General features: G+C 37.8%; 2 protein-coding genes and 1 pseudogene across 4 annotated transcripts; 1 reads left to right on the plus strand and 2 right to left on the minus strand.

The window, feature by feature from the left end:
* Positions 1-1,544: 1,544 nt before the first annotated feature.
* On the minus strand, positions 1,545-3,473 carry LOC133743276 (RING-H2 finger protein ATL52-like). The gene has a single exon (XM_062171146.1). The coding sequence runs from the start codon at positions 2,851-2,853 to the stop codon at positions 1,729-1,731; it is 1,125 nt and encodes a 374-aa protein (XP_062027130.1). The 5' UTR covers positions 2,854-3,473; the 3' UTR covers positions 1,545-1,728.
* Positions 3,474-4,127: 654 nt separating this feature from the next.
* LOC133743277 (28 kDa ribonucleoprotein, chloroplastic) lies at positions 4,128-8,903 on the minus strand. 3 transcript variants are annotated; one of them, XR_009863038.1, is made up of 6 exons: positions 8,500-8,903; positions 8,315-8,413; positions 7,399-7,689; positions 6,257-6,403; positions 5,611-5,671; positions 4,128-4,467 (listed from the first exon to the last, which is right to left on the minus strand). XR_009863038.1 is itself a non-coding variant. In XM_062171147.1 (5 exons), exons 1-4 carry the CDS (start codon positions 8,863-8,865, stop codon positions 6,263-6,265), a joined length of 897 nt encoding a protein of 298 aa, XP_062027131.1. In that variant the 5' UTR covers positions 8,866-8,903; the 3' UTR covers positions 4,951-5,671; positions 6,257-6,262. The 3 variants fall into 3 exon arrangements, 1 of the variants encoding a protein (XP_062027131.1); XR_009863039.1 differs by having other exon boundaries at positions 4,128-4,572; XM_062171147.1 differs by lacking the exon at positions 4,128-4,467 and having other exon boundaries at positions 4,951-5,671.
* Positions 8,904-15,748: 6,845 nt separating this feature from the next.
* Positions 15,749-21,131, plus strand: LOC133745206 (LEAF RUST 10 DISEASE-RESISTANCE LOCUS RECEPTOR-LIKE PROTEIN KINASE-like 1.2; annotated as a pseudogene).
* The last annotated feature ends 4,497 nt before the right edge of the window (positions 21,132-25,628 follow it).

The raw sequence follows: 25,628 nt of genomic DNA on the forward strand, positions 1-25,628 counted from the left end.
TGTTCTAATTGGCATATCCAATATGAAACCATATTCTTGTGCTAAAATCTGTGCACAATACAAGGTACATCTATATTAGCCATATGATGCGTACTTCGGTGCGTGCCAAATGACGTTTGAAGATACACCTACTATAAATTCCACTCTCCCTCTCCAAGTGGACTAACTTAATATCTTGAAGGCCTCAATAATTGGCATATATGTAATTATATTTATTATAGAAATATATTGATATTCTGAATCCTTTTAGCACTTGATTGCCTTCTTTATTTAGGTTTCTTTCATATATATATATATATATATATATATATATATTCTATCCAGAGTGAGGCCTCACTCTGAAATTTACGTGTGAGGTTGGAGTTTAGGGTCACTTTTCGGTCTCATATCCACATCTCGACCGTTCAGTTTTTAGGTACTAATATATAAATCATCTCTGCAAAGTTTCAGCCAAATTGATGATCTTGCCTGAGGAAACGTAAGATTCGCTCACTTAGTCTAGCAGAAGCTAAAAGAAGCGACTTGCATTCTTCTTCTCTAGGATGGCTAATTACTGTATCTGAAGATTTTTGAAGTTAGTCTGTTGCATCCTTTACATCATCATCCCATAGTTAAGCTGCCAAATTTCATGATGTATAAACATTATGGAGACAAGGACTATCTCATTAGAGAAAACCGTGTCACTTTGAACAAGTTTGCCTTATCATCGAGCCCTTCTTCGACATCAGATTATGTAGTCATGGTTGTTTACAATTGGGGCAGATTGACATTTTGTAGACCGGGAGATGAATGGACCATGGTAGAAGAAACAAATGAGAATTATACGTTCTACTGTGATATAGCTTATTATAACTTTATAAGGGACATGCAATTCTACATTGTAGATAACTGCGGACGTGTCTTGGTTTGTCACATTGAAGACACTGAACAAGCAAGGATAAGGGTGATTATTGGTCATCGGTTCCTTTGAAACTTGGACATCATGTTGGGGATTACTCTCTGTGGAATCGAGAGGGGTCTTATTGGCAGTTCAACATGTTTACACATTCAAGGACAGCTTCCAGGCTATTGAGTTTAGGGTTTTTGAAGTTCCATTTAGTAATGGAAATTGGTCGGACTCGGAGGTAACAAACTTGGGGAGCAGAACATTGTTCTTAGGTCCAAGTTCTTCATTCTCTATTGAAGCCTCCACCGACTCTAGTTGCGAGAAGAATTGCATAATACTACACAAACAATACTATTCAATCTTTCCGCAGAAAAATTGTTAGGGACTTTGGTATTTTTACTATGGCAGATTGGCAGACAAAATAATCAGTACATACATGGGCGAATACTCAATTTTTCATAGACCAAATTTATGGATTCAACCTAGTTTTTAAATGTGAAAGTTGGATCCATTTCCTTTCTTCTTTTTCTACTCTATGGAGAATGTTTGTATCTCAATCTGCAATTCCAATTATTGATGATAGGAGACACTAGTACACAAGGATTGTTTTTTCAATTGCTTACTCGCTTGTTTCATAAAGAGAATATATGTTAGTGCATGTTGTTCTAATCTCGTTTCAATCTTGTATAGACTTGTTGTGTGCAAGAACTTTTCAATTTGCAAAAGAAAAAAGAAATACAACTTACAAGAAGGATCGTAATCACTCAAATCAATGTAATAGCTATCTCAGACCAAATTCTTTGATCTCTTTTTCTTCTTCATGATTCCACTTCAATTTTCTTCTAGAGTGGAATTACTATATGCCTTGCTCTTGCAGGCCTAGTTAGAAACAATCTCCCACCCGAAAATGATCTCTTCATTGCAACATGTCTCAGAGTCTCTTTTCTGCGGCTATGAGTTCCAACTCCTCCAGCTACTGATTGTTTTGAAGGACCAGCAATCTCATCTGACTCTAACTGTGAGCACCCTTGCACATGTTCTTCATCTTCTTCATCATTCATGTGGAGAATATCGGCAACTAAAATGCGATTATTCTGACATAAATAGTCCATGGAGACTGATCTTCTGACTGTTTGATGATCAAATGCATCATCACTTTCAATCTCTATTATGGTATCCCTCTCTTCTGAATTACCCAAATCACTAAAAGCGCGTACTGGTGTCTTTGGAATGACATCTCCATGCAATATCTCCACATTTCGAGGATGACCCGTCTCTGCAACTTGTGCCCCCATGATTACATTTTCATCTTCATTGCTACTACTTGGAGGAGTTTCAATCACAACAGGAGGCAATTGATGTGTTGGAGCATTCGTCGAAACCACGCTAGCACGACATAGAGGGCAATTCGAGTGAGACTTGAGCCATGTATCAATACATGGAAGATGAAAAGCATGGTTGCACTTGGGCAACAGCCTCAGGCTCTCATCTTCTTCAAACTCACTCAGACAGACAGCGCAATCCGTCCCTTCAACTAAGTCATCTCCATTCTTGTACTTATAAACTCCCAATGACTTTATCACACCTTCATCCAAGCCGACAGTCACAACATACCACGGTTCATGGATAGAAGGATTTTGGGTACCATCCAGCTCCTCATTCTGGCCATAGTCTTCTCCGCGTCTTGTTCTTCTTCGGTCCTCGTTACCGCAGTACTTGGACATTATGGTGTAGTAGCTCACAAGAAGAAAGGCACTCACCAAAATGCCAATGATTGCAATAACAAGAGGAGAGAAATTTGGAGATGAAGATGAATTGTCCTGAGGAAACTCAAAGGAAGGAGGGGGTGGTATTACGATGTAGCACCATTGTGGACAGTACAAACTACAAAAGCCTTGAGAACAGTCTCTGCTGTTCATATATGGTATCCAAGTTTTTGAACTACTACTACTGCCTATAGATCCCATCACTAATCTGAAATCATATACACAGCTTTTCTTACCTTGCTCACATTCGCAATATCATCCTGTATTTCTTCCCTCTAATCCACTTTCCAAATAGCAAAATGCAATTGCAGACACTAGAGGAATCTAATAAGCAAACTCAGAGGCCCCCAGAAATAAGGTAATGATGAGTTTGATATTAGAAAACAAACAATAGTTTACCTGAATAGAGTAGTATTGTAGATTCTCTGGGGTTGTAAAAGCATGTACAGCAAGTAGAAGCAGAGCAATTGCCGCAATATAAATTCTTTCAAAAAGACAAGATGGGTTGAGAGGCCAAAGAAGCTTAGATGGAAAGCAAAACAAAGGTTTCAAGATGTGCGTCTTTCTTTACTTGTTCATGTTCTTTTTTTTTTTCCTTCTTTTAGTCTATCTTTTTCTGGAGATAATGTTTTGTTGACTAACTTGGTGATGTTGATTGGGAATTCATTAAAGTTATGGATGCTTTTAATATTGTACAAGACACTTGCAGTTGCAAGTGAGCAAATTGCATGGTGCTGGACCCGTTTACATTAAATTGGTGAAAGATACCTTGAACAAATCTAGGAGGAGCTGTCAAGATAGGTGTACCAAACTCACAGGTCCATTTTTACAAGGGATCTGAAGAATTATTCTTCTAAATCAGTCTGCATCAACAAGCTAATATTTCCCAAGTCTTGCGCGGAAGCTTGTAATAAGGGCAAGGTTAAAAGGGCAACCCTACTCGCTATAGTTATGTAGCAAATCACATGATATAAAGCGATCACGGCCTCCATGTTAGGCCAGAACATGTGTAATAGTCATCTTGGGGTCAATGTATGTGCTTTATACCACAAAGCAAACCTCAGGAAACATGGCATACCCCTTTTTTATTTTACTTATATATAAAGAAAAGAAAAGGAGAGAATATATGTTAGGACTTGGGAACAAACCATATGGCATTATTAATAGGAAAATGCAATGCACTATTTTGTCACCCAAATGCACAAAAGTGAGAATGTGGGTCTCAAAAACCAGGATTTGGATTCCTTTTGAGATGAGCATATATTCTCCAAGAGTGTAGGACCAGTAATCTCTTCCCAACAACATAAAAGCTGAAGCATTACATCTTGAAAAAAGATTGTAATTTAACAATATCTCATTCTCTTGATAAGGAATCCCAATCCCATTATGAGAACAAAGAATGATTTTCCAATTCCTGGAAAACCCGCCAGAATGTTTCTGCAACCAATACCTTTAGACTATTGGTCAAGTAAAGGTGAAGTTAAAGACTAAAGGATATGCCATTGAAGTAAAAGGTAGCTTCAGAAAACTAAGAACCAAGAGTTATATCAAACACACTTCTTCCCAACTCTGGACCACCTTTTGTTTTCCTCTTAAAGATCATTAGTCTTAAAGTGAAGATGGAGTCAAAAACCAAAATCACTAAAGAAAGTACTTCAGACAATCAAGAAGCTCTCTCCTCTCACAACTACAATGAAGTAAGAGCTAAGAAAATCTCTGTCTACTATACAACTCCCTTTAAACTTTGGACCATCGTTTCATTCCTTTTGATTTTTCCAGCTCAAAGTCACAAGCCACTTCCAGATCCTTCTTAGCCTGCAAAATGATTCTAACTTGATACTTGGTTTTACTTTACATTACAATATTCAACTTTTGTCATTTGATCTCTGTAATTTCCTCATGCAATTTTCCCACCATTTCCTAGCAATGAAGATACACATACAATATTACAATACATTTAGACTATTGGTCAAGTAAAGGTGTAGTCCAAACTTAAAAGGTAGCTTCAGATATCTAAGAAGCTGTCTTCTGGAGACAAGTCTTAAGAACTAAGAGTTCTCCGTATCAAGCGATTCCTTAAACTTTGGACCACCTTTTGTTTTTAAAAAAAAAAAAAAAAACTGAAAATTGTCCAAGTGAAGATGGAGTGGAAAACTAGCATATATGGAGAAGAGAACACAAACTTCATGTCATTGTGCATCTGTTTATGTAGCAGATACATGTGTTGCAAGTGCATGTGTATATAGCTTGCTATAACTGGGGAGTCATAATTCATTAGGAAAGAAAGAGAGATAGACAGAAAACAAAAAAACCGCAGTCATCTGATATCTCACCTCCAAGAAAATGCAAATGGCACAAGCATTGTATATATAAAAACAAAAACAAAAAACATGGTGTTTTTCCCTTCTTTCAGTTTAGACCCCTGAATCCCTGGCTTTTTTAAGAGAGAATCACGTCACAGTTTACAAGCCATCAGTTCCTTTCACCTTTTCCCAAGTATGAAACAGGAAACATTGGTTCTTTGATCCTAACACCACTTGATAATTTCATGAACAAAAGAAGAAACACCTAAGTTACTCACACCAAGAGACAGAACAGGAATATAGCAGTTGCAACCTTACAGTTACTGACAGTGACTTGCTGATACATGCAAGTCACTGTGGTTCAGCAAAACCTGCTATACTAGTGTACTACAAGCCTACAAGTTCCTCCATTATCATCTTCTAAGTGAATAAATTAACATAATTAACTTATTCAGGATACAATATTTGAAGAAATGAGTTATTATGCAATAACAAGTAAATACAAGCCAATGGGGAGAGAAGATGAAGAAACAAAATGAGGATAAGACTGGCAGAATGTTCTTTAACATTAATCTATCAGTAATTGAGCTTTCCAGGCTTTAAAAGTTTTTGCCTTAGAGGAAGTTACCCAAATCAATTGGTTTACTGTACTCACCTTTTTGTAACATGGACATTTTTACTCAGATATATAAAATTTCTCCATCTTCTAGTAGACACTGCAAAACAAATTAACATCCAGGATCAATTGCAAAAGAGGTGTGAACAACTACCTTTAAGCAGATGATCAAGTTTCTTATGTATACAATAAGCAATCATAAATACATGGTTGGAAGTTTCCTTAGCCAAGTACTTTATGATTACCAGCAGGAAGCGTGAAAAATATTAGCAGGAGAACTAATATGCTTAATACAGAACTGCTTTCATTTTCGTAGTTCCTACTATAAAATTCAGGGGAAGAGGGAAGAGGGAAGCAGAGGATAAAGACTGCAGAACATATTTTGATCAAAAGCATAATACTTACCTGTAATGCTATAAAAGAAGTTCCCATGACTAAGAAAAACCATAAATCTGTATATCTTACACAACCCAGTAGCATCTATGTCAAGATTTTTAGCAAGACAGGAAACAACTATTGTAGTAGAATAGCAAAAAAAGCTAAACAAGATGCTAAATGCAAGATGTACAAACAACAGAACACATTCCGTCTCTACATGGGTGGCTGAGGTCAAAATTTCTGCTTCGCCCAAAGATTCCACTGATACTTGTAAAGAAATGGATCAAGATGGTCAAAGAATGTGTACATGGACTTATGATTCTTCAGGCTGACTCTCCAATTTCTCTTCCTCCTCCTTTTCATTTTGGTTGGAGTCAACGTTTTCCTCTTGGCTTGTAGATTCACCTACATTTTTCTCACTAAATTTCAGATTCACTGGCCGCCCCATCAATTCCTGCCAAAACAGAAGTGTTATGTGTGACTTGGAAAATGAAATTTAGAGTTAAGAATTCCATTGTTAACTAGAATGTTAACAAATCATAAGCCTTGAACTTTCAACGAAAGTATATGAAGAAAGAGATGTCTTTCTCCAACATACTTGATATATAAAAGTATTTTATTCATTGCACTGGGTTATTATAAACTTAGATTGTTACTTGTTTCAAATACATATGATCTACATCTTGTACTTATGTCAAAATCAGTCCATTCACTGAAACCCTCACACTGTTAACGCATTTATTCTCGATTCAAAATGATATGCTAGTAACAAAAGGATATGCTAGTAACGAAATGCAGTATCATATGTAGTATCAATACAACTTTGGAGTTCATATTCATCATGTACGGCAATGATGTAGTGCTTCGATAGTTTTGGGGTAAGGTGTGAGTATGTGTTCATACTCTTTCTCTCTCACTCTCTCACTCTTCCTCTAAAATAAACTCATCCTGTCTTTTTCTGGTTCTTCCAACAAATGCAGACTTATGGTGAAATCTAAATCCTTTTTCTTCAATACACCATTTAGGTGTGGACAAATGCTGCAACCTAATTCAATATCCACCTAGGACTTTGCAGTTTCATTCATGCATGGAACACTGCTGGATGCATATATAGAATGAAAAAGTTGGGAACCTGATGCCAATGATGAAATCCCCTTCAACTGTATCGAGAAAATATCAAAATCCCCACTCCTTGAACAGTGTAAAATTGCTTAAAAAGTGATAAAAATCTCTCCTAGGATAACTGCATAATCCAGAGGCGGTATGTGTACAGTAAAAATGTCTAGGATACAGCTGATCATAGAAAACTAGTTTATATCACTTTAGATATCAAGAGAACAAAAATCCATTTGACCTGATGATTTCAATAAGTAATCAAGCATTTTCCAATCTTGAGCAGAGTAATAGAACAAAATAAAGAGAAAGACTCATGAAGTTGAGTTTTCTTACCTGCCCATTCAAAGCAGAAATTGCCTCCTCTGCCTCCTCCTTTGTAGCAAAAGAAACAAATCCATATCCACCAGACTTCCCTGAAGGCCCATCAAAGACGACACGGGCTGAAACTGGAGTTTTAAAATTTAAAGAGACAAAGTCTCTGAGATGGCTTGATCTTGCTTTCCATGCCAAATTGGAAACATAAAGTTTATAGCGAGTCTCTTGAACTTGGGGGGTCGAAGGACGTGGAGATGGTTTCTTAAATTGCTTTGCAAACTCTATCTTGATAGTTCTACCTGATAGCTCCTGAATCAAATAACTTTGAAGTGAAAATGTGTATCCTAGACACAACAAAAGCTATAATAGGAAACAAACCAATGAATGCAAATAGCTATAGCCAACACACAACAAAAGCGATAATATTGTGGTAAGAACCTATTTCAAATCTGCAAGAAAGCAAGAAAAAATAAAAGTTGGTGGAAATTCCCAACATAATCAGCCTCCCTAAGACAGTAGAATAGGAATTAACTTATTTCAATCTTAATGATCATTTCCCTCTCTACACGACCAGATATCTGCAAATATCTTCTGAAGATACTTCAATACAAGCTTATTCATTAGAAAACTGACGTTCATAACAAACAATAAACTTCTTTGATTTGACCATGGAATATAAACTTGCAGTTATTGCAAACCATTTCAACCTCATGAATAGATAATTACCATTCTACTTTTTGCACCTTAATAAAGAACATGATATCTCCTTTTTTTTTTTTTTATTTATTTATATCACCAATCTCATATACTCACATCCTATGTATCTTTCATACTGCTACTGAAGACAACACATAAAACGTTCGAAAACCGCAAAGTGAACAAACTTCTAAAACCCCATTTGAATAGAGAAGTCCCAATACCAAACTAGCCTTACCTGAGAGTCAAATTTATCAATGACAGCCTGAGCTTCTTCCCCAGAAGCCATTGTGACAAATGCAAAGCCTCTGTTCCTCCCATCTTGTTGCTTTATAATCTAAACAATCCAACACACAAACTCAATATCCAAACTCAGATGAACACCCAAAAAAGAAAATGACAAACCCAAAAGAGAACACTAACCTCAACGTCTTTAACGTCCCCACATTCTCCAAACAGGTTCTTGATATCGACCACAGTGAGGGACCAAGGCAAGTTCACAACGTACAGCTTTCTCTTGAGGTTTTGCTGGTTTTGGGTTTCCTCTTCCACTGAGTCTTGTCCCAACTGTTCTTCCCCGGCTGTAATCTCCTGCACCGCGGAGCACAGAAGCTCGAAAGAGAGGTTTCTTGTGGGGATAAGTGGGGGAGGAGAGAAGAGGAAGTTGTGAGAAATGGGAGGGACGAAATTGGGAATACGAAGGTTTAAGGGTTTAGGAAAGGAGAGGGGTTTAGAGGAACATGGAGAGTAGAGTGAGGGGAGAGACAGCGCAGCTTCAAATGCCGCCATTGTTTCCGATGTTCAGTCTGAGTGGATAAGAGGGGTGGTCCGGGTGGATAATTTATATATTTTGTTTTTTTTTTTTTTTTTTACTTCATATTTTTTATTTGAAAATTTTGTAAGGCCACTGATAATTAAGGTAATCAATGTTTCGAAACTATCACATAAGTACATTAATTTTTAGGGGAAATGATCATTTACCTAATTTCAGCTAAAAAATTGTCCACTTACCCAAACACTCTAAGAGATTATTTCCCTAATACTCAATTAAGTATTTTTTAATTCATTTTTATTTATTTTTTGGACAATTTTGCCCTCTCCTTCTTTGTCACTTAGAGCAAGTGCACCCGTAGTCAAGAAAATGCAAAGTCGAGAAGTCAAAAATTCGACCAGTCAAGTTACTATTCACTACCCTGGACATAGGTTTGCACCCGTTTTTTTCCTTGCCCGGTCAACATTGTTCACTTTTTCACTGTTCATCGTCGTTTTCACTGTGTCATTATTACTGTTCATTTTTTAAACTTTTACCTATATAATCATACATATTAATTATATACCATCAGATCTTCACATCAATTGCAACCAACGGCCAAGATTAATTGACCGTTGGTTTTAAAATTCCAAAAGCCCAATAGATGACTGCCACATCCCTCTCATTGGCGCTACGCGACAAAAATGGCGTCCCTCCCAGCAGCTCAGCGCCACGCGTCGTCAAGCTGTCGTCCACTTCCCTCCCTTGGCGCGTCGTCGTTTGCTGAGCTCCTCATCACGTCAGCCACGATCAGGCCTGGGCCTAGCTGGCATCTGGGCTTGGTCGGGCAAGAAAATAGCCATGGAATTGACTATTTCTTTGGCTGTAGTCATGAAGGGGTAATGTTTGCCCGGGCAAGAAACAACCGCTGCAAGTGTGTTTCTCCCATGACCGGTACCACATCAGCTTTTTCTTGACTATGACCAGTCAAGGTGAAACCGGTGCACTTGCTCTTAGAGAAAGAAGTCATTGGAGACCTTGCTTGACTCCGGTGACCGGAATCCGGTCGCGCCGGATTCCGGCGTTTGAATTTATTGGCCCCTAATAATACTCAGTAACCATATTATTGCCCCCCCCCCCAGTAATCATATTATTGCCCCCCAATACTCATATTATTGCCTCCCAATAATCATATTATTGACGTCCAGTGAATTGTATAAACTCCCAAAACCAAAATGAATACACTACATGCACAATTGATCAATTTATATGCATATTATTGCCCCCCAATAATCATAATATTGCCTCTCAATAATCATATTATTACCCCCCAATAAACATATTATTGTCCTCCAATAATCTTATTATTGCCCGCAATAAACATATTACGGTTTCCCAATAATCTTATTCAATAAGTGACAATTCCTGCACACACTTAACGAAATCCATATATTGATGGTAACTTAATTATCCAAACATCAAGGCATCCAACAAATGAATCAGGTTATCCAAAAAAAAAAAAAAATGAAACAGCACTGAAACTATTTAAAAGCAAGAATACCATAGGGTAGAGAACAAACACGATGGCTAAACAAAAACCCATATCTTTCATTTTTGACAAAATATACACCAAATAAACTTCTTTTGCTTCACGGGTTATGAAAACATATTTTCTGCGCAAGAATGCCAACTGTCCTGAGACCATAAGCCTGGTCAAAGTACGCCTTATTTGCAGAAACTCCAATCAGGGCCGGCCCTGTGAGTTTGGAGGCTCAAGGCGAAAAAAAATTTGAGGCCCCAAATTCAACAATTGAATCCCTAAAGATGTGGTGATGTGGGTGGTGGACGACGGCGGTTGGCGGTTTTGGAGGAGTGCTGCTAATACGGTGTTTTGGAGAGCAGCAAGCTGAGCTGAAATTTGATTTTGGTTTTGGGTGAGTGTTTCCATGGACAAGTGCAGCTCTTCATTTTGGTTTTGCAGAAATTTCAGGGTGTTGGAATCTAAAGGTCTAAAACTAACTCATGCTTTGTTTTTCCCTTTCATTGCCCATCTTTCTTTTGTCTTTCTCTTTCCTTCGTAGTGGTCACTTTCCGATTCCTCTTCATTGAAAACATCTTGATTGACCCAGAAAAAGCTCAATCCAAAATGCAGATCCCAAAAGTCGAGGGATGAAGAACAAGCCCAGATAAAGATGATATAGTCAACTAAAATTAATCATACAAATCAAGGAGCTCCCTTGAACTGGATATCGCCCAAAACTATTCGAAGAAGCAGCGCCGACGGGTAGATGATCATGTATCAGTGTGAGGCTGTGAGCCATGGAGACTCTGATACCATGCTATCAAACCCAAAAGAAACACAATTCACTCAGCACCCTCAACAATACTCTTAAGTGGGTTTCGACGGGTTTGATGGGAGCTCTTGATTTTCTGAAATTTTCATAGAGTTTTGGGGAAGAAGCAATGGTGATTGTGCTCATTTTGTGATTCCATTTTGATGTTGTGGTAATTGATGTCGTTGATATGGTATGTAATACTCAGATTCATACACAGACTCAGGTCCTCTACTTAAGAAGAGCGCACGGGGGCGGGTGATAGAAGCATGAGATTTTGGGTATGGTAATTAAGAAAAGAAGAACAGAAAGAAAGAAAAATAAAGAAAGAGTGGAGTGAGTAGATCAAGCACAGACAGAAGAAACAAGGTTGGGAAAAGACAAAATAAAACTTGAAAATAAGAGAGAAAAATTTGTGAGTTTGTTATAGACGATCTCATAAGAGCCATGTGTCATCACCCTCTTCAAAGCTTAGCATTACAGGTGACCAACACGTGGGGTTGAAGGATAATTGATTGGCTTGAAGGGTGGCCTCTAACTCTCAAGCGTCTTCTGTTTCTTTATCCTTTTTTTTTTTAATTGCAGGCCAACATAAATATTTTTTTTTGAGGCCCCCTGAAATGTGAGGCCCTAGGCCTGGGCCTGCTTCGCCTAGTCCCAGGGCCGGCCCTGGCTCCAATCAGTGCTTGCAGGTCACTAGTCATTGTTAATTAAGTAATCAGCGACCAAACAAACCAACCATGTATTCAGCGAACGAAGATCAGTTCTCGGCGCCTCGAAACTGACCCGGAACCGACCCCAGACAACCCGACCCACTGCGAGTTCGCCGCCGACGTGGAGAAGATATACAGAATATTACGGAAATTCCACTCCTGTGTCCCCAAACTAGAGCTCGCTCTACATCAATCCGGTATTGTTTTACGCTCCGGCTTAACCGAGCAAGTGTTGAACCTGTGCGGCGACGCCGACAACTTAGGGTACAGATTCTTCGTCTGGGCTTCGATGCCGGACCGATTTGTGCCTCGACGACTGCGTTGGAGTCTCTGTCTGAGTCGAAACCGTGCTGCACGACAACAGATTGAGAGCCTCGATGCCTGACCGATTTGAGTGTCGACGACGGCGCGATTTCGGTGACCTCGGATTGGGCCTCGACGACGGCGCTGATGGGAGGGAGGGAGAGGGAGAGGGAGAGGGGAAGAGAAAGAGAGAGCGTCTGGGAGGAGAGAGATCGATGAGTTTCAGTTTAATTGATAGGGCAAACTGGCAAAATTGTCATTAAATATTAAATTGGGTAAATGGGAGTAAAAAACTTTTAATAGAGTAAGTGGGAATATATTGGCCTAAATTTGGGCATTGAGTCAATATCCCTAATTTTTAAACCCGACCCAGTTTTCATACATGTCGTTAACTTCTCCATTACAAGTATGCCACGTGGCATATTAATAAGGGAAATCCGTCTCTTCAAGTTTGATGAAAAATAATAATAATAATAATAATAAACTGGTATGTTACACCAGCAATTGCCTCATGTATTTTTAGACAATCAAATTAATATAAAATTCAAATAAATTCTTCTTTTTTTTCTTTAGAATTTCCTTATATACCTTTATAATTATATAATTTACCTAAACATAATTAATTTCTATACATGTCCATCATTTAATACAAAAATAAATTCAAAACAATCTGATTTGGAATTTCCTTAAACTAAATTTATTATTTGAGAATCAAAGTCTTTTCTAGAACCATCTATATAGCAAAACAAATAAAAATAAAATAAAAATTATGATCTAACAGAAAATCTTTATAATTGTCTACTTGTTCGGTCCCTCTAAGAATCATTTTCTGGTTCTGTTAATGAAAGTCAATGAAAGTACACGTAGGCTGCTCCCTTACAAAATTCTTCGTGGTTGAATTGATAGAGATAAAAAAAATTAACAAATTGTTGAAAATACAAATATAATTGTTCAAGGGTGTTTTGGTACAATTAAGGAGGTGTACTTAGCTTTTTAAGTATTCAAAAAAGTGAATTGGAGGTTTAATAAGTAGGAGAGGTCAAAATATCAAATTTGGAGGTCCAACTAGAACCATCCACCTTTGTATTATATTAAAAATCAAATGATATCCAGCCATAAAAATTCATGTTCACTAGTGAGGCAGTGACTAAATGAACATCTTTGATGGAAGAGTTACAAAAATACATTTTCTGATTGCTTTCCTAGCGCCCCCAAACATTAGTTTTCCAAACTAATGAAAATTTTTATTTTCCTGTACTCATAAAAACAATAAAGGAGCTTATTTCATTTTTATCAACCAAACGAGACCCAAGTGTAATAAATTCTACTCTGGAAATTGGAATCCCAAAATAATGGAATGCTAGACTACTTCTCAAGAAGTATGTTTGCATTCATTCGTTTTTAGAGTTATTTTAGGAATGTTCAACCCTTTCTATCCCAATTGTGGAGAGCTAATGTTTTTCAATGCAAGTTTAGAAAGGTTTTATGTATAAAGAATGAACTGTTTCTTAAAATTGGTTTGTGGACTTTTTTTTTTTTTTTGGTTACAAAGGGGACCTAAAGAGGCCCAGAAAACAGAACAAAACTAAAAATTAGCTAAGCATGACCACTAGAAGGTCCGACACCAGATCTTCTAACTCTAGTAGCTCCATCAATATCTTCAAGAAAAACATTAGCAGCATGAACAGGAGGAGCATCAAATTCGATGACTCCATAAGCATGATCAATGCTATTCTTAGCAAGGCAATCTGCCACCATATTGCATTCACGATAGATGTGCTTTAGGGAGAAAGATTGAAACTTCTTGATCAAAACATTGCAGCAATCAATCAGAGAGCCAAGAGGATGGATAGAAACATCACTATCAAGAATAAGTTTCACCAAAATTGCAGAATCCGACTCAACCTCGATCTTAGTAATATGACAAGCAAGAGCTTGCCTAAGGCCATAATACAAACCCCATGTTTCTGCATCCAAAACCTCACCAATGCCCAGGTTTACTTGAAACCCTTTGATCCAATCTCCAGAGGGAGATCTGATAACACCACCAGCACCAATTTTGCCAGACAAACTATTTCTAGTACTATCAACATTCAATTTACAAAAACCAATGGGAGGTTTTAACCAATTGAGTAAGTTGAGGTCTTAAATGAAGTTTTTATTTTTTATTTTTTATTTCATGCTTATTAAATTATACATGTTATAAAGCTCATGCATACATGAAACCCCAGCAAATTTTTGTGAGTCATATTTGTATAAACATACATTGTTTATTAATCATACTTGTTATACAAGTTTTCAATGAAAATATCTTTCATACTGTATCCCTTGATTGCTAGAGAGTATTAGGCATAAAAAACTATCTTGATAATCCCTTATGAGCTGTTCCTTGTTTAGGTATTAAAAAATTTCGACGTTATCAAGAGCACAAGGGATACTTGAATTATATAAAGTTTGATGCTAATTCTGCTAACTATGAGAATACCTCCCCATTCTCTTGGAGCCCCTCCCGTCAATTATAACGTACTACATATTTTAGTTCTCGGCCGGCAATTTCAACTAATGGATGAAGTGGGAAAGGAGCTCCAGTCTATTTACACCAGGCATCTTAACTCCTAGCTGTTTCTTTCTTCAGGTTTTTGTCATTGTATTTACTTACAAGCCCAAAACAATAGCTATTTGAACATAGTTGAATTCATTTCACACTATCTAATTGTGTTATTTGAATATACACACTTAGACAATATTCAAAGATTGAAACAAAACATTTCTCTGTTTCCACATGATATATACAAATCTTCCAAAGTCCTGCCTTACTTTTCTTAGTCAATTTCTGAGCTAATGAAGTTTCCCTACTTCTGAAAAGTACTTTAGCTAAAGATTGAAGCCACAAGAAACTAACAGTACAGTAGTACAGAACTCCTCAGCAAAAGAAGTACAGAAGTTAAGGCTGTTTCACACCTCCAAACCATGCATGAACTATCAAATTGACATATTCTCAATTTCAAAAAAAAATTGACAGATTCTATCGGCCGTGACTCGGTCTCTGACTCAGAGGTCACCAAACGCATTGATTATTCAGACCTGTTCTGTACCTAATTTCTCAGCTCAACTCTCTTAAGTCTTAACACTTATTAAAGGAGAAAATAGGACTTGAGCAATGCACTAATGGCAGAAAATTCAGTAAACTAATCAACTGAACATGAATGCGACACGCCTTTAATATAATTGATGCAACTGAAGCTGATATAATATGTTGCCTAATCTACAATGACTCATGACTCAAAAGTCTTCAAGTCTTAATTAGTCTCTAGTCTTTGAGCTCAATCAGTCTCATTTCATAATTTCTCACTTTATACCTGAGGATATTTCCAAGCTTTAATCTTTACTTAGATTCCCAGCTCCACGTCAGTCCTCAAAATGCATAATCACAAAACCCATCAACATCACAATTAATAAACTAACGACCAACGTTTACCAACTTGAATGCATAAGATTCTCTTCCCACACAAATTTCCACGACAGTCTAATCTCATTAATCAAGTCTATCTATAAACTAAGCATATATAACATATACCATAGCCAAAGCATAACAACGCAATATTCTATACCATGTCATCACCTATCTCTTACCTCCTTTCAGCTCTTCTCTCACTCTTGTTATTCAACTTCCATGGAAGCAAAGCCGACTTTGTACCCACAAAAAATTGCCCCATATACAATTGTGGTAATGGCCCTGATTTTCACTACCCTTTTTGGAAAATTGAAGACTCCACCGCCGATCAATATTGTGGTTACCCTGGTTTTGGTCTCAATTGCTCAGAGTCCGGAGAGCCAATACTAAGTCTCCCAAATAATGACTCCTACTATGTGAAAGACATAAACTTCACTGATTCCACCCTCACCCTCGTTGACATAGACATCTTCGATCAACAATGCCCTAGGGCAAGACACAATATTAGTGTAGGCACGCTCCCATTGGATTATTCCCCATTGGATGTGAACCTGAGCTTCTACTTCAACTGCACTTCCTTTCCTGATCCTTTTAAGCCTCCCATAACCTGCTTGGGAATATGGGGTACCAAAAAGTCTTATGTTATCATGAAGGGAGAGCAATCAGATGGGTTTGATTGGTCTGAAAGTTGTGAGGAGAATGTGGTGGTGACTGTGATGAAGACTAAGGAGCTTTATATTATTATTGATGAGTTGATTGGTGCTTTTGGAGGGCTTATGAACCAGGGGTTTGTGCTTAACTGGACCACGGCGAAGGAGTGCGCTTCGTGTGAGAGTGGTGGTGGTTTGTGTGGGTACAACCCCACTAAAGCTGATGAGTTTCTCTGCTTCTGCAAATATGGCAATGGCCTATGCAGGAAGAAAGGTATGCTTCTTGTTCCTTAATCCTTTTCGTAACTTTAAAATCTGCTTGGGCCCAGTTTTGGTATGGCTTCTGTTTGGTTTCTGCTCTTGTTTGGGTCATATTGATGGGCTTGGGTATGTTCATTGGGCTCAATGGCTTTCGGTCCAATGTCTGTATAGGCCCTACGTATTAGTTACATTAGTGTTTACGCGGGTTTTAAAGCCAAGTACATTTCCAAACTAATGAGCTAAATGCATTTGTAGACTCTTTTTATGTTTAGTTTGGAGCGTGAAATATATACTACAAAGTTAAATCGCATACTAGGACTTACGATTTAGATTTTGGTTAAGGCAAAATAGCTAAATTACTCCCGGACTTTTCTTATGACTGTCGATTTATCCCTTGACATTTCAATTTTGATTATTTATACCCTGACTTTTCTAATTATAGCCGATTTACACCCTATTGTTAACTTTTGGACCTTATAGCTAATTCTTCCTTTAACTTGACCTCACGTGTTGGCCATTTTTGTCTTTCTAAATGTTGCCAATAAAAAAATAAATAAAAGGAAAAAAAAACTTAAGAAAAGAAAGAATCTCCCTCTCTCCTTTAACATATGTTTCAAATTGTCATATGAATTGGTGACTTTTTGCCTACCATCTTTAGGTCAATTATCATTTGAATTTGTGCAACAACGTCATCGTGATATAAATAAGATTTATTTTATAAACAATAGTACGTATTCAACAAGCATAAAAAAAAATATAAAAAAAATTAAGACATATGTTAAGAGAGAGAGAGATTCTTTTTTTTTTTTTTTTAAATTGTGACAAATTAAAAGACAAAAATGCCCAACACTTGAGGTCAAGTTAAAAGATGAATTGGATATAAAGTCTAAAAGTTAACGATAGGGTGTAAATCGGCCACAATTAAAAAAGTCAGGATGTAAATAATTAAAATTGAAATGTCAGGGGGTAAATCGGCAATCATGGAAAAAGTCATGGGGTAATTTGACTATTTTGCCTTTGGTTAATTTAGTTCTTTATTAATTGTTAATCTAACGACTTTCAGTGCATCAATATAACATAAATCTCTTTATGATAAAAATAAAAAAGACTTAAAATTTCATCAACTTCTGTTTAATCTCTACACTTGGATGTCCGCATAGTCCCACTTCATGCTTATCCAGCCTAGTAACCTTAATCACACAATACTACGACATGGAAAAAGGGGGTTTTGAATTTTAAACGTTATATGACTTACTATTCCTTATCTATTTAGGAATAGCTCACTATTTTCAAGTTTAAGGTTCTTGTGTAAATAACATTCCATCTCTACTTGTTTCTTCCAACTTTCAACAAACATAGATGTTTTAACTACATAATGTTAAGGGATCTAATCTTTATTTATAATGTCTAGGTCATTTTCATGCTTGATCATAATCTCACGTATACAAAACTATACTATTTTAATTTACATCTACAAAATACATGGGATGACTAAGAAGATAGAGACATATCGAAAGAATATTATTAACAAAAAAATAAATAAATAGCAAGATGTTGATTGTTATAATAGAAACCTCTATTAAAATAGTATTAGTTGGTTAGTCCAGGCAAGATTTGTAACGATCCTGATTTACTTATGATATGGCATGCCTCTTGCCTAGCTGCCTCAGTTGCCTAGCACATTAATTTGTTGAACATATTTTTTTTTGAATTGGTTGTTGAACACTTGAACATGATTAGCTTTTAGACCTTTTATTTTATTTTTTAAAAACAAATTGCAAATGGACCCTTGACGGACCAGTCATATACAGCCCTATTCCTCCTGTCCTCCATACATAAACATACAGAATAAGGGACTCCCATGCCTATCAATGAGGTTAGTAAAGTGTGTTGCACACAAAATATATATAGCATGCATGCCTCAATTAGATATAGCCCGATGGGAAATTTCCGAGACAAAATGCATGTGTAGAAGTCAAAATTATACCTTTCCTTTCCACCTACTTATCTTGGACGTCAAACCAGATTATTAGTCTGCTTGCATATTTGACATTTCAAATTACGACTATATATTGCATCACAGTTGCTTTCAGTTTGTCATTTTGAACCTAAATTATAGGGAATTCACCCAAATTAAATATCAAACAGAAGCTCATCTCTATCTTAGCTGCTAGCTCATGGTCTCACCCTTCTCTTTTCTCCATAATCTTCCACAAATGACTATGTCTAACTATCATCTCTTCCTATGATCACCACCCATCATCTTGTTCATCCTCTTCTTCTTCTTCTTCTTACTCTCGACTCACTGTGAAGACCCTCCCCAATACACACAGTGCAAGCAATCTTTCAACTGTGGTAACCTCACAAACATATCCTACCCTTTCTGGGGGCGACCCAATCGCCCGAAAGAGAGCGGTCGCTTAGGCTTCGAACTCACCAACTGCGAAGACGAAACTCAACTCCCTCACATAATAATTGAAGAGCTAGATTTCCATGTATCCAACCTCAACAGCCAAGAGCTTTTTCACACCATGACAATCGCTCGCTCCGACCTCTGGGATAGTCCTTGTACTAAGCACCTCGTCAACACCATTCTCGGCTACAACCATTTCTCTTATGTCCAAACTGTTCGTAACCTCACCTTGTAGTCTTGTACTACGGCTGCCTCCCTCAACTCGACCAATCCGTACCCAACAATTTTACCTGCAAAATAGACGGCACATCCAAGGATATTGCATACTACGTGGATGATTCACTCTCAAGGGTCGATGTTCCGGGCCGACCCACATGTTCTATCAAAATCCGAGTCCCCATTTTTTGGGAGGGCTTTGATGTTATGCCAGACAATGCAACGGAAGAAGTGGAAAAAGTTTTGAAGCAATCAGAGTTGTGATGTGTGAGTGGATGAGAGTGGATATCTAGTAGTACTTTTTCTGTAGCATGGATGAGAGTGGATATCTTCAAGGCCTATATTCATACTTTTATTTAAGGTTTGTATACTTATATTCTTAGAATTAATGCTGCTTCTTTGATTGCTTTGCAGGCCCTAAGTTCAACTGGAGATTGAAGGTTGTCGTAGGTAATATCCGCAATCCCTTTATTCTTCAGCTGTTTAATGTTCTCCAAGCTCATATGATTCTTAATTGCAAGTTTGCTACTTCTTAGAGTGAGCTCACCATTTTCTCTTCAGGTCCTTGCTCGGTTATTGGAACTATAGCTGTAATGTGCTTCATTTTCTTTATATGGCGACGCCGCAACAGAAATCGATATGGTCCATCATCCTATGCATCTCAAAGCATCTATTCTAAAAGTTATTCTAGAAGTGATACTAAGAAGGGAACTGCATACCCTGGAGTTCATGTCTTCACTTACAAGGAACTTGAACAAGCAACAAACTATTTCGATTCATCTAAAAAACTTGGTGATGGAGGCTTTGGCACTGTTTACTATGGTAAACTAATATTTAACATCTTTTATCTTCAAGATCACAAAGTTGTGTTTTAACCATTATAATATATGAACCTCGTTCATTATGGTTTTCTTAAACAGGAAGAGTCCGTGATGGGCGAGCAGTTGCTGTCAAGCGACTATATGAAACCAATTGCAAGAGAATTGAGCAGTTCCTGAATGAAATTGAGATTTTAGCTCGCCTACGCCACCAAAACCTTGTCTTACTCTATGGATGCACCTCTCATCACAGCAGTGAACTCCTCCTTGTCTACGAATATGTTCCCAATGGAACTATTGCTAATCATCTTCACGGTGGAAAAGCAAAACCCGGTGTGCTGCCATGGCATACTCGAATCAACATTGCCGTAGAAACTGCAAGTGCATTGTCCTATCTTCATGCGTCTGAGATCATCCACCGCGATGTGAAAACCACTAACATTCTCCTCGACAACAATTTCTGTGTCAAAGTAGCAGATTTTGGACTATCTCGTCTCTTTCCCATGGATGTCACCCATGTATCAACTGCTCCACAAGGAACTCCAGGTTATGTCGATCCTGATTATATCCAATGCTACCAGCTTACTACAAAGAGTGATGTCTATAGCTTCGGTGTGGTCCTGGTTGAACTCATATCATCCTTGCCTGCTGTTGATGTCACAAGGCATCGACAGGAGATCAATTTGTCGAACATGGCTATCAACAAGATTCAGAAAAATGCATTGCATGAGCTAGTTGATCCATCCCTGGGGTATGAGTCAGACCTTAAAGTAAGAAAAATGATCAATGCAGTGGCGGAATTAGCGTTTCGGTGCCTGCAAAATGAGACGGACATGAGGCCTTCTATGGTTGATGTGGAAAATGAACTAAAGAGGATACAGAGTGATGATTTTAACAAAGAAATTAAAGACAGAGGAAATAGATATTTCAGTCGATGATGTTGTGCTGCTAAAGAGTGGTCCTCTGCCACCTTCACCAGATTCTGTGACATTAAATTGGGTTAGCATGTCCCCAACACCAAATGATAGCACTGGTTAAACTTTTCCTTCTAGATTCATCTACGGTACCATTGTCATTCTCCTTTCATCTATTAAACATGTGATTTGTTGAATGAGATGTAACTATTTGTTTTGTTTGAACTTTCGACTGGTTAATCTGTGTGAGATCTGAAGAGAAAATGATGCCTATTGTAAGTTGAGCAATGGCCTATTGTAAGTTGAGTCATTGCTCAACTTACAATAGGCCTAGCTTCGTCCCCCGTAGAGAGGTGGCGCGTGGTTCGCCGGAATGGTCCTGGTGCATTTTGCTTTGTGTTGCTTAGTGCAGTTTTGTCTAAGGAAAATGTTTACTTTTGGGCTCTTTATTCAGGGCTGTTGGCCCTGTTAAATTTTCTGGCCCAAGTTTGGAATGGAATGAGAATTTGAGATTGGGCTTTATAGTTCACGTTGGCCCTAACCTATTTAGGAAATTCTATTGTTCAAGAAATACATTAGTGGAAGCCATAATATTAAAACTTCATAAGGAGTAGTTCCTTTATTTATTTATTTTGGGCAATTAAAGAAATTGATTAAATAAAAAATATAGCACCTAAGGAAGGACATGAAGCCAAGACCGGCCTATTGAAAAAAGGTAAAACCAAAAAACAACAATAACATAAGTAAGATTAAGTAGAACCGATTGAACCAAGATCAAGACACATACATATAAGAGGCAGTTGAGATGAAAAGTTTTCTATAACACTAACACCATAAGAGGTTTCATATCACGCCCCGATCCCAATATATGGTATCAAGAACTTTGGCAAGAAGAAGAAGAAGAAACAGACACAGAAGGAAAGAAACGAAAAGGAAGTGAAAGCACTTATTTTGAAACTAAAACACTGCTCCATTTCAAAGTTCCAGTACCTTTCTACATTTACAAATATACAAAAGTTAGTTTTCAAAAGAACATAATTACAAGATCTTACAAGAAGAAGTTAGACCCAAAAGGTATACAAGATGACTACACAAAAACAAAAAAGAAAAAAGAGTGGGAAAACAAGTCTCTATGCGCTCTGCACTCATTCCCTATCCTGCATCCTAAGGATCTGCAAAAGAAGATTTAGGACACACATGAGCAAATTGCAGCTCAATGAGTAGTTAAAAGAACCATCACAAATATAACAACGATTAGTAATGGGATGCCACTGCAACCTGTTAGCTAGATATTAATAGTAGGAATGTCACTGCAATTCCTGTTAACTAAAATGGCTACCACAGCCCAATGATTGTGCCTGATAATATGGCCATGTCATATGTAATGTGCACATTGCCAACACCACTCTCTTGTTGGCTAGAGGATTCTAAAACATATATAGTTTTATGCTTCCACAACATAAATCAATAGTTCACTGCAGTTCACAACTTTGAACTCCACTCTCACAATCACCAGTCACCATATCATGGTTATTAAACCAAGCACATCTAATATGATAACAAGAAATCAATGTAAACAAAATAACCAAATATCCACTCACCTCTGTACAAGGAAGATTGTCTAAACACTTTACAGAAAAACAAACGAGCTCAAGTAGCTCCCTCAACACCTAACAGAACATAAACACACCTTGAATTAGATTCCATAATTCAAGTTATGTTTCAGGAAGAAAGAAAAGAACATAGACATAATAACAAAAATTGTAATCTCCACTAGATAAAAAAATCAACTTGATCGACAATAAATCAAACACTTAGTATGCAATACCAACGAAAATAGACGTTGATGAAAAATATGAATAACAGAACAAATAGAGAGAGTGACTTTTGGTAAAAGGAGGATGTTAAAATACCAAGGTTGTTCAAAACGTTTTGTACCTAAACCAATAAAGCTACTTGTGAAGAAATTTGAGAAAACAAAGGGAAAGGAGAACAAAGTTTGTTGTAGATCAATTCTAAAATTTTGAGAGCAAAACATGATAGAAAAATAATTATAAGAACTAATTTCTCAAACACCTCAAGATTAGGGAGCTCTTCTAATGAGGACCACTAAAATGATGACTAGTTGAGGACTTTCTAATCGATGGTTTGGGAGACTCACTTTTCGATTACATTTCTGCATCTTGACCGTTAAATGTTTATGTATGCATGAGTAGATTACTTTTGGAAATTTTCTTTCAAATTGCTAATCGTTAAGGTACCAAACTAGATCAAATCAATGAATGAACCAAATCTGTCAAACATGAACCGTTCATGTTCATAACTGATAAATCACGATTATGAATGTCTTAATGATTTTCAACTTGGTTGAAAAATTGCATCAATGATCTCAACATAAATATCTAAACATCTAACGGTTGATTTGCGAAAATGTGATTGAAAAATGGGTCTAACACAAAAGTCCTAAACTAGTCTTCATTTTAGTAGTCCTCATTAGATTGGCTCCCCTCAAGATTATGTCGAAAAGTACTGAAGGATAGAAACTCAGAAGCCAAAATAATTGTACTCAAAGTTAAAACTGGGATGTCAACTTAGTTTTCAATCCTCCCAAAAGAAGAAGAGAAAGTAACCAAAGAAAGGACTTTACCTTGGAAAAACCTAGAGAAAAGCCTGTTTGAGCCCAAAAGTAATTTTGGCAAGATCCCTTAGGGGATTTAGCATAGCCGGCCGATACCTGCGGCCCAAAAATAAGCCTACTTGGGTTTGGGTTACAGCTTCACCCATTCCGGAATCCATAAGGAAAACGAGCCCTTATTGGAATCAAGTAGCGGAGATTGAATAGGAAACTTCAATCAATAGTCCTTCTATGGCAAGGAACAAGTCGAAACCCTAGGGTATAAATACCAGGTTTCAAGGACGAATCAAGAACAACTCTTCAATCAACTAATCACACAGATTATCAAAGCCTCTCCGGAGCAAACCTACCTGCAACCTAGTTGCAACCCAGCGAAGCAAGGGTAACGCCCTCGCAACCCAGCGAAGCTAAAATCACGCTTTAGCAAAACCCTGTGTTTTCTCCCAACTTCCTAGTGATTGCTCTACTTAGTCTACAACACTAAGTATCGATTCGGTGAACGCAACGAGATCACAACCAAAGCCCTTATCCGTAAGGCAAGAAGTCCTTTTCCGGAAGGCAGAGAAAAGAACCTTGTGACGAGGTTGGTGCTCTCCTCGTCCACATCGTTTGATTCAGAAGTCAGGTCAAGGGACTCCCCGACGACTGCACCCCATGGTGCTGGCACGCCCGCGCAATCACAGCAGCAAAAGAGACGGTTTGCACACCAAGCTGGTTTTGGAGCCAAACATTTTGGCACACCCAGTGGGACCTGTTTGGACCCAAAATGAACATTTTGGCCTGACAAGGCACGTCTTGGAGAAATTGAGCCAATGTCAGTGGCTCAAGCTATATATTGTCGACAAATTCGAAATATATATTTAGAGGCTAAATAAAGCCTATTATGGAAGCATGGAAGCATGTAAACATGAAAAGTCAACTTTAGCACATTTTCCTACTTCGGCTAGGAGAAACCGAGCTAAACAAGGAAGGAGGGGCGGCAGACTAACCAAATGAAATTGAAATGAGCTAAAACTGTCCAGATCAAATCTAGACATCCCAAGGATCATTTCTTATGAAGAGTGCCAGAGATTTTTTTGAGTGGAAGACCTTCAAACAATCAGTCCAATTTTCTACAGAAGCAAAACTGGAAAACTGGACCTGTAAGAGGTCCAGCAGCATTTCCAGCCCAACCACATGGAATAAAGCTCTGAAAATTTGTCAGGATGATCTACACTCATAGTGGAACATTTCATACGAAGGCTCATTCTGAAGTCTTGTTGGAGAAATAATTGAAGGAATAAAGGGACAGAAACTGACCTAAAACCAGCTCAATATTCACATGTTCATGTTTCGTACCCACATGAAGAAAGCTAGATGCTTTTCTTCTTTTCCTTGGATATATTTTTCAAGACAATCTCTTTAATAGATCATCATCACTTCCATGTTTCTACACCTTCATGCTTTGCTTTCATTTCATCATTTCTCTATCTTTTCCATATTTTACAAATCACTTTCATACTCCACTTTCATTATTTTTCTTCCACTCATCATTTCACTCTTCTTTTTCTTCCCTATATAAACACATTCTCCTCTCATTCTAAAATACACATTCACATTCACAACATCAAAACATCTCTAAGATGATCTAAGTTCTCTCTAGAGCAACCTCTCTAAGAGCAACTCCTTTCATTCTCTTTCTCTTACCGGTGATCACACTCCTAGTCCTAGTCTTCTCAGAAGCCGACTTTCAGTGCCGCCAAACCCTCTGTCAACGTACTTCGGTCCTAGTCTCCTCGAGAGACGATTGTAGTACCACGACCAAACACCGACACCAAGACACATTCACAACATCAAAACATCTCTAAGATGATCTAAGTTCTCTCTAGAGCAACCTCTCTAAGAGCAACTCCTCTCCTTCTCTTTCTCTTACCGGTGATCACACTCCTAGTCCTAGTCTTCTCAGAAGCCGACTTTCAGTGCCACCAAACCCTCTGTCAACGTGCTTCGGTCCTAGTCTCCTCGGGAGCCGACGGTAGTGCCGCGACCACAACGGTTACAGAACCAGCCAAGCAAGGGTAACGCCCTAGCAACCCAGCCAAGCTAAAGTCA

This window comes from Rosa rugosa, chromosome 4, assembly GCF_958449725.1.
Source record: "Rosa rugosa chromosome 4, drRosRugo1.1, whole genome shotgun sequence".
NCBI classification, from domain to species: Eukaryota; Viridiplantae; Streptophyta; class Magnoliopsida; order Rosales; family Rosaceae; genus Rosa; species Rosa rugosa.